The following is a 16053-nucleotide window of genomic DNA, read 5'->3' as shown; positions in this document are numbered from 1 at the left end:
TTTTTCCCATCCTTTTATTATCCCCATTGTCCAGATGAGGAAACTGAGGTTCATAGTGGACAAGTCACTAGCCTGAAGTCCCACATTGTGTCACCTGGATTTGAACCCAGGTGGTCTGGCTCCAAGGGCTGCCTCTGAAATTATGGGGGAAGATAATGCTGTGCCCAACCCTCACCTCCGCCTCTTCCCTCTCCCCAGGACAAGCTTCTCTGAGCATCTCTGTGTCCAACAGTCAGATCCAAGAGAATGTGGTGAGATCCCTGCCCACACCCCATGGACCCAAGAGGCCCTCCCCTCCCATGCACACAACCTCCCCAGCCCTCCCCCATCTCCTCAACCCCTCCCCTATCTCCACGTGCACCCTGACCCTCCCTGTCCCCACCCCCCAGGACATCGCCACTGTCTACCAGATCTTTCCGGACGAGGTTCTGGGCTCGGGGCAGTTTGGAGTGGTCTACGGAGGTAGGAACTAAGAGCGCTTCAGAGCTGGCCCAGAGGGGACCCTGGGGGCCGCAGAAGCTGTTCTGAGCTCCACAGTTTCAGTACTGATTGGCCACATGCTCACACCTCCTGTTTAGATTGGCTTAGAAAGCTAGGAGACCCTGGGTGGTGCAAATGGTTAAGCACTTGGCTGCTAACTGAAAGGTCGGCGGTTCGAGTCCACTCAGAGGCACCTTGGAAGAAAGCCTTGGTGATCTACTTCCAGAAAGTCAGCCATTGAAAACCCTGTGGAGCACAGTTCTACTCTGACACACATGGGGTCACCATGAGTTGGAATCGACTTGATGGCAACTAGTTTAGAAAGCTAGATCTTTGGCGCAGATGGTTGCAGGATTTCCTTTTATCACTGGGAAAAACCAGTGTACTTTTTCCTGTTATTAATAAAAAAAAAACACCCATTGCCATCGAGTTGATTCCGACTCATAGCAACCCTATAGGACAGAGTAGAACTGCCCCATAGGATTTCCAAGGAGCGGCTGGGGGATTCGAACTGCCAACCTTTTGTTTAGCAGTCGAGTACTTAACCACTGTGCCACCAGGGCTCCGTTATTTATTTATTCATTTTTTATTGTGCTTTAAGGAAATTTACAGTTCAAGTCAGTTTCTCATACAAAAATTTATACACACATTGCTATGTGACCCTAGCTGCTCTCCCTATAATGTGACAGCATGCTTCTTTACACCCCAGATTCCCCATGTCCATTCAACCAGCTCCTGACCCTCTCTGCCTTCTCATCTCGCCTCCGAACAGGAGCTGCCCATTTAGTCTCATGTATCTACTTGAGCTAAGAAGCACACTCTTCACGAGTATCGTTTTTTACATCCCATAGTCCAGTCTAATCTTTGTCTGTAGAGTTGGCTTCGGGAATAGTTCACTTCTGGGCTAAGCGAGATTCCGGGGGCCATGTCTTCCAGGGTCCCTCCAGTCTCAGTCAGACAATTAAGTCTGGTCTTTTTACTAGAATTTAAGTTCTGTACCCCACTTTTCTCCTTCTCTGTCAGGGACTCTCTGTTGTGTTCCCTGTCAGGCAGGGATCTGTTATTAATAGGGAGGGGGCTAAACCCTGCACTCTGATTGGCCACAGGACTAAATCCTAGATTCTGATTGGTTCTTAATCTTCCTTTGTTCCATCTTTAATTCCAGGGCCCCCTGTTCCTTGCATATCTCCTGCCCGCCCCCCTCCCCAGACTCACCTTGATGGCCTTCCACCTACCTTTGTCCAACTCTGGCTGTTCTCAGTGGCGGGGGCATCGAGGGGTGGGGTACCTCTTGGCAGGACTGGAAGGTTCTTCTCCCTTCATCTCACATCTCCCCTACCCCCTGCCCAGGAAAGCACCGGAAGACAGGCCGGGATGTGGCAGTAAAGGTCATCGACAAACTGCGGTTCCCCACCAAGCAGGAGAGCCAGCTCCGGAACGAGGTGGCCATTCTGCAGGTGACCACCAGGATCTGTGCCCCAGCTCTGCCCTCACCCTGGAAAGGCCCTGTCTTCCCGATTCCTCCCTTCAGGGGACACCTGACCTAGCCTGAGTGTTGTCAGGGAGGGCTTCCTGGAGGAGGGAATATGCATGTTACGACTAAAGGGGAGGAGAAGGTGTTCTGAGCAGAGGGACCAGCCTGTGCAAATATCTGGAGGTGAGAGGGGACGTGAGGTGCTCTAGGAACTTAAAGGAGTTCAGGGAAGTGGTGGGAGGTGAAGCCAGAGAGAAGGGTGGGGTCAGACCCTTTCTCCGAGGGCTTTCTCCAAGGGCACTAGGGAGCCACAGAAGGATTTTGAGCAGGGGAGGGTCAGGTCAGGTATTTGCTTTAGAAAGACCTCTCTAGCTGTCTCCTAGAGGATGGAGGGGAGGGGGTGGGACTGGAGCCCAGAGCCCAAGGAGAGGCTAGGTCAGGGCAAGGCCAGGAGAGTAAGGAGGAGAACATGGATTTAGGAGTTACAGATATACCAGGCTCCTGTCTACTTCTACAGGCTTCCATTCCCCTCCTCCCAGAATTCCTTGATGTAAAGGTCCTTTGGGCCCTGAGGTGGTGCAAGGAGAGTGGTCCCTCCCAGGTCATGGCCTGTGGGAAGCCCCTTCCCCTGCCTCAGTGCCACCCAGGGAAGAAGCTGCCATCCCCCAGGAACGTCCTCCTTCTTGTTTGTCCTCTGCCTGCTCCCACGACTTGCTCTCTGGGGTCTGAGTTCATGAGTGACCTGGGCCCTGACCACCACCCCACCCTGTCCCCCCAGAGCCTACGGCACCCTGGGATCGTAAACCTGGAGTGTATGTTCGAGACGCCTGAGAAGGTATTTGTGGTGATGGAGAAGCTGCACGGGGACATGTTGGAGATGATCCTGTCCAGTGAGAAGGGGCGGCTACCCGAGCGCCTCACCAAGTTCCTCATCACGCAGGTGCAACCCCTGCCGCTGCCTCCCTCCTCCCTGGTGCTCCCCCCTCCCCAGTAGACATCCCCTGGAAGGTCAGGCAGACACTGGATGGGAATCTGATAGATAGAGGATAGAAAAATAATAATAGAGTAACAATAATAATAGGAAAATAACAAGAGTAATAATAATAATAGAAAAAATAATAGGATAAACATTAAGAGTAATTAAGAAGAAGCAGTAGACCTGGTGGTGCAATGGTTAAGCACTCAGCTGCTAACCAAAAGGTTGGCGGTTCAAACCCACCCAGCACTTCTGCCAGAGAAAGACCTGGCAGTCTGCTCCTATAAAGATTACAGCCTAGAAAACCCTATGGGGCCGTTCTACTCTGTCACATGAAGTCGCTATGAGTCGGAATTGACTTTACAGCACACGGCAACAATAACAATGATAATAATGATAATGGAAAAATAGAGTGATAATTATAACAAGAGAAAAATAATAGAGTAATAATAATAGAAAAAAATAATAGCATAGTAATAACAATAGAAAATAATAAGCCAGTAAAACCATTTGCTGTCATGTCAACTCTGACTCATGGCGACCCCATGTGTGTCAGAGTGGAACTGCACTCCATAGGGTTTTCAATGGCTGATTTTTCTTCTGAAGCACCTCTGGGTGGACTTGAACCACTAACTTTTTAACAGCGGAACGTATTAACCATTTGTACCACCCAGGGACTCCAGAAAATAATAGAGTAATAATAATTTAAAAATAACAATGTTGTTGTTCGGGACCCCAGGTGACAGAGTAGAATTGCCCCATAGGATTTCCTTGGCTGTAATTTTTGTGGGAGCAGATCACCAGTTCTTTCTCCCGCAGAGCCACTAGATGAGTTTGAACCATCAACCTTTCCGTTAGGAGAGACTGTTAACCATTGCACCACAAGAGCTCCTTAAAAAACAAATAAAAACACAATATAGTAATATTAGTAGAGTGACAGTAAGAATAATAAAATAATAAATGATGAGTCAGAGTCCATGGCTCTGACTTCACTCATCTAGAAAAAGGGGAGAGAGGACTTTCTGTGGGGAGTTCATTCATTCATTCATTTGGTTGTTCAATCAATAAACATTCCCTGAGCCCCTGCTCTGTGCCCTGCCATGTGGTAGGCAGTACTGGGGACCCAGTGGTGACTGAGACAGCCCTGGCCCTGCCCTCCTGGGCCTCACAGTCCAGTGAGGGAGACCCGTCCCCAGAGAGTGAGAACCCAGAGAGGTCGGGACTGGATGGGGAAGGGTGATCATGATGATGACGATGATGACAGTGGTCACTCACATTTGTTGAGCTGTCATTGTGCACCAGGCATTGTTTTAACTCACTGATCTTGATAGCAGTCGATGTGGTAGGTGCTGTTAGTATGTATCATCCCCACTTTACAGTTGAAGAAACTGAGGCCCAGAGATGTTTAGTAACTTGCCCCAGGTTACAGAGCTGGTGGGGTTGAACCCACTGTCTGTGCTTCTAACCAGTAATGCCAAAGTAGTTTGTGTTCTACTCAGATTTTCTGTTTGCTATGTGCATGTATGTGTGTGTGCATTTTCACTGGGGACAGAGACCCACTGAGGCATATATACCACTGTCTGTTGTTCTGTCCCTTACTTTCTTCATTCTAACAATAGATCTGGGAGATTGTCCCATTTCTGTACACAGCAGATCTACCTCTTCTTCTGAATTGTAGCCCTTAATGGATTTCACCAAATCCCTGGTTGCTGAACATGTAGGTCGTTTTCATTTTTCCGCCATTGCAAACAACATCCTGTGAACGTCTATCTACAAACATTGTGTTCTGGTGGGAGAATTCAAAGTAGTTGACTCCTGAGTCTAGGGAAATGTGCTTTAAAAAATTTCGAAGATGTCCATTTATTCTATAAATCCTTTTCAAGTTTTGCTCCCACCAACAGAGCATGAGGGTGCCTATTTTCTCACTCCTCAGCAACATCAGATAAAAATAACTGCCAATCCTATCAATGGAAAAATGATACTTCTTTGTCACTTTATTTGGCAGTTTAAAAATTATGGATGAGGTTGACCATATTTTCATATGCTTATTGGTCATTTGGATTTCTTTTTGAATCACTCTGCTTTATGTGCCCTTTGTCCATTTTTCAGTTGGAGTATTCTCTTTTTGTTATTGAATTGTAAGAGCTCTTTGTATATGGGAGACAGTAGATCCAGTCATTGTGTTGTTCAATTCTTTTATCCCAGTATTTGTTTGCTTCTTTATTTTGTTAATGGCTTTTGTTTGCACACAGGGTTTAACTTTTACAATGTTATGGCTTCTGGGTTTCACATCCTGCCTAGAAAGACTTTCCCATCTGGCTGGTACCTCACCTTATTCTGCAAAATCTCTGTTGGTTGCAAAGTCCCCTGTACTGTGCTTCCTTAACCCAAGCCCAACGCCGCCACTCTCCCAAGCAGTGTGCCTGCCTTTGTCAGCCTGTCTTGCAGGGTGGGGACAGAGACCACTGAGGAGGCTCACCCAGACTTTGGGTGGAGAGAGGGGCTGACCACCTTCAGCAATCGAAACAACTTTTCTTTCTGGTCTTCTCCCTCTTCTTCTCTTTTAGCCTGCTCCTTTCCTCTCTCTCTCTCTGCAGATTTCTGCTTTCCAGGCTCTTGGCTGCCCCAGCCCCAAGTCCTGTGCTAAGCCCTTTACCTCACGATCTTGTTTAGGCCTCACAACCACGCTGTGAGGTAGGTATCGTTGACACCCATTGTATAGATAAGAAAAACTGAGGCACGGGGATTTACGAGTCTCTGGCCCAACATCATCCAGCTAGGTAGCAGTCTGGCCAAGATTTGAACCTGGTTCTATCTAGCTTCCAAACTGTCCCCTTTGTTCACCATGTTAACTGCAGGAAAAAAACAAATCAACAAACATAAAACTTGGAGACTGTGATGCACACATAGATCTGTGGATCTCGATCTCCCTGTCTGTGGAATGAGGAGGTTGGACTCCAGCAGTGGCTTTCAAATGACACCTCTTTACCAAACTCCGGCAGTGAAAACAGTGAGGATATGTACATATTCAAAGACACAGATTAGAATTGCACACTTACATCATTCTATGCTTCCAGTGTATTTGGTATTTTGTTGGGGTTACACAGAATCAAGGAAAATCATGATTCCCATAGATAAGTGGTTACAGATGGTAACAGGTTTTTGTTTGTTTATTGAAGTAGTTCACCTTGCTATCACAGGATACTCTTGAATTAACAGGTACGGCCTAACCAGTTGCCGTCAAGTTGATTCCGACTCATGATGACCCCATATGTGTCAGAGTAGAACTGTGCTCCATAGGGTTTTCAATGGCTGATTTTTTTGGAAGTAGACCGCCGGGCTTTTCTTCTGAGGCGCTTCTGGGTGGACTCCAACCTCCAACCTTTCAGTTAGCAGCCAGGCGTATTAACTGTTTGCACCACCCAGGGACTCCAACAGATACAGCAGGAGAGGCCTTTTTGTGACATGCATAAGAATATGTTCACCAACAGGCTATCACAAAAATAATAACCACTGCCACCACCGATAATAATCACTAACATACAGTGTTTGCTCTGTGCCAGACGCTGTCCTAAAGCACATGGCATGTATCAACTCATTTAAACCTCACAGCAACTCTAGGAGGCTGGTACTATTATTACTCCCATTTTACAGATGAGGAAACTGAGACCCAGAGAGGTGAAGTGATTTGCCCAAGACCACAAGCTATTAAGTGTGGGAGCCAGGCTTTCCACCTGGGCAGCCTGGCTCTGGAATCCCCACCCCACCCCTGAAGAGCTTTACGTTTGGTGTATAACTCAGGTCTTATTTGTACGTGTGTTGTTTTGTGTTACAGCTTTTTCAAGAGTGAAAAATGTTTTTTACAAATTTGAACCATACACATACAGTAGCATCTCCTTGAAAGCCCCTGTTCTATTAATAGCTCATTTTTATCAGAAGTGTGTCACGTGCCAGAGGGTCTCTGAGGATCTTCCCAGCCCAACTGCTGCAGTTTAACCTTTCTAGAATTTTCCGTTCAAGTCCTAACATCTCAGCGTAAACAGTTCTGGGGTTTCTCAGATTCTTTAGTGCTCCAATGCCTCCCCTGCCCTGATGGGGGTATCTTTAGGGGTACAGAGACGGGCTTGGATGGGGCTTGGAGGGCTGGCTGCTGCAGGTGGGATCTGGGGCAGGCACATTTCTTACTGACCCCATCTCCTCCTCTCAGATCTTGGTGGCTTTGCGACACCTTCATTTCAAGAACATCGTCCACTGTGACTTGAAACCGGAAAATGTTTTGCTGGCATCAGCCGACCCATTTCCCCAGGTCAGTTACATTCTCTCCTGATTTTGGGAATTCTAGCCAACCCTGGGAGCGGCTGAGGATTGTATTAATTAAGATGTAGGTTCAGCTACAAATAATAGTTTAGCCTAATTAGAAAATAATGGCTGCGTTAAGCATTATACTCTTTTAAAGAATTATTTATGTGTGATCAAATGGACAACAGCAACTCGAAAGGATAAATGAGAAGCGTAAGGGGGCAATGAGTTTATGTTAATGATGGTGAAATAGTTTGGGAAAAGTTGTCAAGAAAGGTGACGTAACTTGAAGAATGTAACCAGTGTCATTGAATTGTACATGTCGAAATTGTTGAAGTGGTGTATGTGTTGTTGTGTATATTTTCCCCCAAAAGTAAAAAAATATATTTTTAAAAAAGATGTAGGTTCAGCTCCTGCAACAGAGACCCAAGGTAAAAATGGCTTAAGTAAGATGGAAGCCTGTTTCTGACTCATGTAAGAGTTCAGTGTAAGCATTCTGGGGCTGAAAAAGCCATCTCTTGGTGTTAGGAACCCAGGCTCCTGCCACCTTGTTGTTCTGCCCTCTTTATGGTGTTGCTGGGTCCTCGTGGTCCATGATGGCCCCCAACTATGTCTGCTTTCCAGCGAGAGGGAAGGAGGCAAGTAATGAACTAGAGAACATGAATGTACCTCTTCCCTTCTCCAAGGCAATACTTGCAAGTATTGCATCCCATTGGCCAGAACTTGGTCACATGACCATACCTAGCTGCAAGGGAGGCTGGGAAATGTAGCCTTTATTCTTGGTGGCCATGTGGCCGATTACACTGAGGGGAGAAGTGGGGGACAACTGGTAATTTCTTCAGTGGGTCTGTTAGTGAAACTGTTTTAGGAGGTCTCCTGGCTAGGAGGTGAGAACCCCTTAGTATGGGAATCAGGTTGGACAAGAATTGTGATTATAACAGCTGAAATTTATTTAGCACCTACTGTGTTTAAGGGGGAAACCCTGGTGGCATAGTGGTTAAGTGCTACGGCTGCTCACCAAAGGGTTAGCAGTTCAAATCCACCAGGAGCTCTTTGAAACTCTATGGGGCAGTTCTACTCTGTCCTATAGGGTCGCTACGAGTCGGAATCACTCGATGGCAAAGGGTAATGGGTGTTTAAGGAGTCCCTGGGTGGTACTAATGGTTAAGTACTTGGCTGTTAACCAAAAGGTTGGTGGTTCAAATCCACCCAGAGGCGACTTGGAAGAAAAGCCTAGCAATTTACTTCTGAAAAATCAGCCATTGAAAACCCTATGGAATGCATTTGAAACACATGGGATCACCATGAGTTGGAATCAACTCCTTGACAACTTTTTTTTTTTTTTGCTATGTTTTACTGTGTTTAAGCACCTTTAGTTATAGGTTCTCATTTAGCCCTTTCACATCCCTGTGAAATTTTTCCTTTATTTTCCATATCATTTGGTTCAGTTCATTTCAAAAGCTGGAGGCTCATTTTCAGCGAACTAAAAATTATTGTGTGGCTACTATGTGCCAGATGTCCCTGAGTGGTGCATGCAATTTGTGATTGGCTGCTAACCTAAAGGTTGGCAGATCAAACCTACCCAGCAGCACCACAAGAGGAAGGCCTGGCGAACTACTTCCATAAAGATTACCACCAGGAAAACCCTATGGAGCAAGCAGTTCCAATCTGTAACACATGGGGTCACCATGAGTTGGAATCAACTCGATGGCATTGGGTTTGGGTTTGGTTTTTTTTTTTTTTCTTACATCCAAGCTCCATCTTGAGGCCTTGGGGTCTATGGTAAGCAAAGACATGCCCCATCTCTGTGCCTAAGGACCATCCATTTATAGCAATGGTTTTCAGCTGGGGGCGATTTTGCCCCCTACGGGACATTTGGCAATGTCTGAAGACATTTTTTTGTTAATCACAACTGAGGGGGAGTGCTAAGGCATCTAAAGCCTAGGGATACTGCTAAACCGCCTACAGTGAACAGGACGGTCCCCCACAACAAACAATTATCCGTCCCTAAATATGAATAAGGGGCTTCAGTGGTATAATTCTCACCTTCCATGCAAGAGACCAGGGTTTGATTCCCGGCCAATGCACCTCATGTGCAGCCACCACCCGTCTGTCACTGGAGGCTTGCATGTTGCTAGGATGCTGAACAGGTTTCAGCTTAACTTCCAGACTAAGACAGACTAGGAAGAAAGGCCTGGAGATCTACTTCTGAAAATCAGCTGATGATTTCCAGCCAACGGCCTGGTCCACAACCAGTCATGGGAAACAGTGCAGGACTGGGCAGTATTTCATTTTGTCGTGCATGGGGTTGCCAGGAATCACGGGCCGACTCAATGGCAGCTAACAACAGTAATACCACCTTCTAACACACAGTGTAATTCACTTACTTACTAGGCTTATTGTTTACTGTCTGCCCTGCCTAGGGGCTGGACAAGTTAGGTCCTTCACTTGAGGTTACTGAGGCTCCCTCTGTTGCCGGCACTACCCCTAACACTTTACATGTATTTACTCTCAACCAGCCTTTAAGGTTGGGACTGTCAGGATCTATATTGTACAAAAGAGGAAACTGAGGCCCAGGGAGGTTAAGAGTAAGTGCTGGGGGTAACAGAGATATAGCGGCTGGTAGCATTTATTGAGCGCTTACTGTGTGCCAGGCGTTCATTGTCCTATGAGCTTTTGATGGGTTGATTCATTTAATCCTCAGACAAGCCTTTGAGGAAGGTGCTGTCATGTTCTTCCTCATACAGACAGGGGATGTCACTAGTAGCCCAGGGTCACTCAGCTAGTGAGCGGAGGAGCTTGTATTCAAATCAGAATTTGTAACCGCAGTGCTGGATTTCCTCTGGAATGCTTCAGTGAGGGTGATGGGGGTGACCTCACAGCCCCCTCAGACCTGCTCCCCTCCACCCTCCACAGGTGAAGCTGTGCGACTTCGGCTTCGCGCGCATCATCGGCGAGAAGTCATTCCGGCGCTCGGTGGTGGGCACACCTGCCTACCTGGCGCCCGAGGTGCTGCTCAACCAGGGCTACAACCGCTCGCTGGACATGTGGTCGGTGGGCGTAATCATGTATGTCAGCCTCAGCGGCACATTCCCCTTCAATGAGGACGAAGACATCAACGACCAGATCCAGAATGCCGCCTTCATGTACCCGCCCAGCCCCTGGAGCCATATCTCCAAGGGAGGTTAGCCAGGCTGGGGGCGTGGCTCCACAGCGGGGGTGGGGAGAGTGGGCGGGGCCAGAAGTGGTGAGTCCTGAAATAGCGGGTCATAGACCAGGCGCCCTGGGGGGTAGAGCCTAGTGGGGGGCGGGGCAACGAGGGCAGTCCTGTAAATGACAGGTTCTCTGGGCCTGGAACCCTGGGGTCAGGACTTAGGGGCGTGTATAAAACCAGGGACCCAGAGACTGAGGCTGAGACTAGGCTATGTGAGTTGGAAACGAATTGCCCTAGAAGCGCTAAGATAGACGCCTGGTGCCTTTGGGGACCGGGGTGAGACTCAGTCCGCCTAGGGAAGCACCAAGAGAGGGGCAGGACCTGAGGAGGCCAAAGATCTGGGATGGCCAGGAGAAAGGGCCGACCCTCTCAAGGCGTTGGCTGAGGCCTGGAGCCTTTGGGGTTATTTATGACCAGGAAAGGATGGGCCCTAGAAAAGCGGAGGTGCCAGGGGGCAAGGTGGAGGAACAAGGGCTTGGCTACCAGCTGGATGTAAGGGGAGTGACTAGGGTGGAGATCGGCCAGGGCACTAGAAGGGCCAGAGCCTGGGGCCCATGGCAGGGGGTGAGGCTGGTAATGGAGAGGGCCAAGGGGTGGGGCCAGCGATGGAGATGGCCCATCTGGGGGCGGGGCCAGCGATGGAGAGGGCCCACGTGGGCCAGGGCCAGCGATGGAGAGGGCCCATGTGGGGCAGGGCCAGCGATCGAGAGGGCCCACGTGGGGCGGGGCCAGCGATGGAGAGGGCCCACGTGGGGCGGGGCCAGCGATGGAGAGGGCCCACGTGGGGCGGGGCCAGCGATGGAGAGGGCCCACCTGGGGGCGGGGCCAGCGTTGGAGAGGGCCAACGTGGGGCAGGGCCAGTGATGGAGAGGGCCCACGTGGGAGCAGGGCCAATGATGGAGAGGGCCCACCTGGGAGCGGGGCTAGCTATGGAGAGGGCCTGTGTGGGGGCCTGACCAGTGATGGAGAGGGCCCATGTGGGGCAGGGCTAGTGATGGAGAGGGCCCACGTGGGAGCAGGGCCAGTGATGGAGAGGGCCCACGTGGGAGCAGGGCCAGTGATGGAGAGGGCCCATGTGGGGCCGGGCCAGTGATGGAGAGGGCCCATCTGGGGTCGGGGCCAGAAGATGAGGAGGGGCCTTGCAACTTAAAAGGGCAAACCCTGAGGCCATAGGCACAGCCTGGCACCTAGGAGTTGGCGGAGGAGGAGGAGTGTGTGACTGCTAGGAGAAGTGTACCAGGACTGAGGTGGACATTGGGGTCTCTGCCTCCAAGGGCTTTGGCGTCTAAAAGCGTGAGCAGGTAGTGGCACTGGGCCTTGTGAGTTGGGCCCATCAGGAGATGGTGGAGGTGAGGAGAGGAGGCAGGCCTGGGAAAGTTAAGTCCTGCGGCCTGAAGCCTTGGGGTGGAGCCAGGTGTGGGGGTGGGACGTTTAGAGAGCGAGGGCCGCAGGCAGAGCCAAGATTCTGGGGTGTGTCAGTAAGGTGGAAGGAGAACAAGGGGCAAGTCCTGAGCCAGGGAGCCCTGGAGGACAGATGGAGTGTGGGAGGAAGGTTAAGGAGACAAAAATATATTTGATAAGTACCTGTAAAGTGCTACTGTGTGCCTGGTACTGATAGTCCTTGGTTCTGGGAATCCTGTTGGTGAATTGGACAGAAAGGATGGTCTGTGGAGAAGCTCCCTTGAGAGGTCTGGGAAGAGGGCATGTGGTCAGATCCACAGCCATGAGAAGCAGGGGAAGAGCCCTAGAGGGGTTTGACCTCATGGAGCAGGCAGAGAGGGGGTGATGTAGAGGTTACTCAGTACACAAAAATGTCTTGGTGGTGGGCCTAAGGACTAAGAGGTAAGAATGAAGATGGACTTGAGTCTTGGAGTAGCATAACGTCTTAGTTACCTAGTGCTGCTGTAACAAAGAATACCACAAGTGAGTGGCTTTAAAGAACAGAAATTTATTTTCTCCCAGTTCAGGGGGCTAGAAGTCCAAATTCAGGGCATTGGTTCCAGGGCAAGGTCTTTTGTCTCTTTCAGCTTCTGGTAGCTGCTGGCAATTTTTGTGGTTCCTGGGCTTATAGATGCATCTGCTCTGTGTGTGTGTGTGTGTGTGTGTGTGTCTGTCTTCACCTGTGTGTGTGTTCATAAGATGCGACTCAGAAGAGATTAGGTTTAGGACCCACCCTACTCTGGTATGACCCATTAACATGACCAAAGAAACCCCCATTTCCAAACAGGGTCATATTTACCAGGTACAGAGATTAGGACTTCCATATTTCTTTTTGGAGGATACAATTCAGTTCATAGCATGTAATATTAGGGGTCCCCAGGGTTGTCTTTCTGAGGTCCACTCTGTAACCCCTCAATAAATGTATGTGGAGTGTGCATGAATGGATGGACAATTGTGAGGGAATCCCTGGGTGTTGACTAGAGCAGTCGATACTCAGATGGAGTCACTCAGTGAAGACTTGTCCTTCAAACTTGTGGTCCAGGAGAGAGTCTCAGGCGGTGCTGGTTTGTCCTGAACTCCTGATACTCACTAATCCTCCTTCTCACAGGAAAAAAAAAAACAGATCTTTCAGTCTCTGGCCTTTCTGCAGGGAGCCAGTGACTAACTAGCATCTAAGATCATTGTTTTTATTCTCATTTTACTTTTGTGGACATGCCAAATGACCATTGGATTTCCACTGACCAAGGTGATTTAAAGTATTCATTTTAAATAAATTTATATTTAACCTTAAAGGTGAATTGAAGAAAATATAAACTGATTTTAAAACAAAAGATTAACAATTTTGGCAGAAGTTAACTGTATGCTTAAAATTTTTAAATACACAGAAGAGTCTGCAGTGAAAATTCTCTCCCTCGCTTCTTTGCCGTTTGTCCCAAAGGCAATCGCTATTATGAGTATCCTGTCTCTCTCTCTCTCTCTCTCTCTCTCTCTCTCTCTCTCTCGGGATTTTACATGTATGTAAGCAAATAAACAAACAATCAAAAAAAAAACCTCATTGCCTTGAGTTGATTCCAATTCATGGCAACCCCATGTGTTACAGAGTAGAACGGCTCCATAAGGTTTTCTTGGCAGTAATCTTTATGGAAGCAGATCACCAGGTCTTTCTTTCACAGCACCCTTGAGTAGGTTTGAACTGCCAGCCTTTCAATTAGCAGTTGAGCACAAACTGTGAGCCACCAGGACTCCTTGCAAGCAAGTATGTGGACACATTTTATTTCCCCTTGTTACACAGAAGGCGGCAGGCTGTGCACGCTGTTCTCCAACTTGCTTTGTCCGCTTAACGGTATATCTTGGGTAATGAGTTAGTTTAAATAAGAATATTTGGAATCCCTTGGTGGCACAAAATGTTAAGCACTCGACTACTAGCTGTAAAAGGTTGGCGGTTCAAATCCACCCAGAGGTGCCTTGGAAGACAGGCCCAGTGATCTGTTTCCGAAAGGTCACAGCCTTGGAGTACAGTTCTACTCTGCACACATGGCGTCAGATGGCAACTAATGACAACAGAGAAGGAGAAGGATGGATGTTAAGTGAAGAATAGTACAGGTAGTGGTCTGTGTATGACAAAAATTGTGGAGAAAACTATCTTAGTTACCTAGTGCTGCTGTAACAGAAATACCACAAGTAGGTGGCTTTAACAAACGGAAATTTATATTCTCACAGTTTAGGAGGCTAGAAGCCCGAATTCAGGGTGCCGGCTCTAGGGCAAGGCTTCTCTTTTTCCCTGTGGACTCTGGAGGAAGGTCATTGTCTCTTTTGAGCTTCCGCTCCTGGGCGATCTCACTGTGGCTTGACGTCTCTCTTCCCCCGTCTCTGCTTCTCTTTCAGTATCTCAAAAGAGAGAGACTCAAGACACACCCTACACTAATCCTGTCTCATTAACATAACAAAGACAGCTCATTCCCAAATGAATTTATAACTGCAGGCACAGAGGTTAGGATTTACGACAGATATTTTGGGGGGACACAATTCAACCTGTAACATAGGAATGGGGTACCTGAGGCAGGGAATTGGTGAAGAGATGTAGAACTGAGGCTAGTGCGTGTGTGAGCCTGAGGGCAAGAAACAAGTTTTTGATTGGTTGAGGGAGTAGGTAATTGAGTGATTGGTGTGGATGAGGCTTCCGAGCCTCTGGGCCAGTACAGAAAGTCTTGATGGCCGGCAGATAGGCTGGGTGGCCTGTTGCCGGAGGGGCAGCGCCTCACCCTGCAGCAATTGAGCTGTATCTCTCCTTTCTGCCGCAGCCATTGACCTCATCAACAACCTGCTCCAGGTGAAGATGCGCAAACGTTACAGCGTAGACAAATCTCTCAGCCACTCCTGGTTACAGGTGACGCAGGGGGCGGGGCTGAAAGCAAAGGGGGTGGGGCTGTCCATTGGCTGAGTTGGAGAAAGGGGTGGGACTAGGTCGCTTACTGGGCGAGCAGGCCGAGGCTCCCATTGGCTGGGCTGTAGAAAGGTGGAGCTAATTCTCTATTGGCTGGTCCCTTGGGAAGGGTGTGGCTTCGTTTCCCTGGGTACCAGCTGCAGCCTGGCCTCGCGTTGGCAGGGCAGACGATATAGAGCGGAGCTCTTGCTGTACCCACGCTAATCCCTGTTCTCCCGGGCGTAGGAGTACCAGACGTGGCTGGACCTCCGAGAGTTGGAGGGGAAGATGGGCGAGCGGTACATCACGCACGAGAGCGACGACGCCCGCTGGGAGCAGTTCATTACCGAGCACCCGCTGCCCGGGCCTGGGCTGCCCTTCGATGCGGAGCTCAGTGGGATCCTCCCTCTACAGGAGCACGAGATGCAGGGGCTGGCCGAGCGCGTTAGCGTCCTCTGAGGCCCTGTACTCCCGCCCTCGGGGACCTGCCTTCCACCCGAATGCCAGCTACGAACTATTCTACGGGAAGAGGCTTTGTACCCTAACTGGAGGGGACACACCCTGGGGACGGAGAGGTGGGGGCATGGGGATGGGGTTCACAGGGTCATTTCCAAAGGCCCTTCTCTGTCGCCCTAACAATTAAAACGGACTCATCTTTGGCCCAGTGGCTTTGGCCTATGCCCACACCACACGCTTGAATCATTAGTCTGTTCGTTTACCAAGATGGAGTTCACCTGGAAGGAGGACTCCCTGGAAAGACGGGATGGAGGGAGGATGGAAAGTAGGGGGAGGAGACCGGAAGGGAGCCCTGATTCCGGGATGAAGAGTTATGAAGGAGTGCTGCCTGGAGGCGGAGGTATGGATGACTGCCAGAAGGGAACACTTGTTGTTAGGTGTCATCCAGTCGCTTCTGACAGAACACTAGAAGAAGGATAAGTGTGGGGTAGTGTAAGGAGGAGAGGGAAGAGTAATGGAGGAAGAACTGGAAAAGGAGGAGGGATCATGACCAGAGGGGCAGAAGGATTTGGAGAAAAGCAATCTCATGGTTTGTTAAGATTAATTTTTTTATTTGGTGGTGTTACTAATAATCATAACTATAACAACAATGCAGTTGGCACAAGATAGGTCGCAAATGGTTTGCACTGGGCTACTAACCAAAAGGTTGGCCATTCAAACCCACCCAGTGGTGCCACAGAAGGAAGTCTTGATGATCTGCTTCTGTAAAGATTACAGCCAAGATAACCCTA

At 49.1% G+C, this 16053-nt stretch overlaps 1 protein-coding gene across 1 annotated transcript in view; it reads left to right on the top strand.

Moving 5' to 3' along the window:
* PRKD2 (protein kinase D2) overlaps positions 1-15551 on the top strand; it is a 33290-nt gene extending 17739 nt beyond the window's left edge. Inside the window, exons 11-18 of the mRNA XM_004381603.2 lie at positions 199-251; positions 390-462; positions 1831-1937; positions 2733-2894; positions 7138-7236; positions 10146-10413; positions 14685-14770; positions 15053-15551. Of these exons, the coding sequence (XP_004381660.1) occupies positions 199-251; positions 390-462; positions 1831-1937; positions 2733-2894; positions 7138-7236; positions 10146-10413; positions 14685-14770; positions 15053-15265 (1061 nt within the window). The 3' untranslated portion in view covers positions 15266-15551. The remainder of the gene's footprint in view (positions 1-198; positions 252-389; positions 463-1830; positions 1938-2732; positions 2895-7137; positions 7237-10145; positions 10414-14684; positions 14771-15052) is intronic.
* Positions 15552-16053: the final 502 nt, after the last annotated feature.

This window comes from Trichechus manatus, unplaced genomic scaffold (assembly GCF_000243295.1).
Source record: "Trichechus manatus latirostris isolate Lorelei unplaced genomic scaffold, TriManLat1.0 scaffold00087, whole genome shotgun sequence".
Taxonomy (NCBI): Eukaryota; Metazoa; Chordata; class Mammalia; order Sirenia; family Trichechidae; genus Trichechus; species Trichechus manatus.
This window is presented reverse-complemented; position numbering and strand designations above follow the sequence as displayed.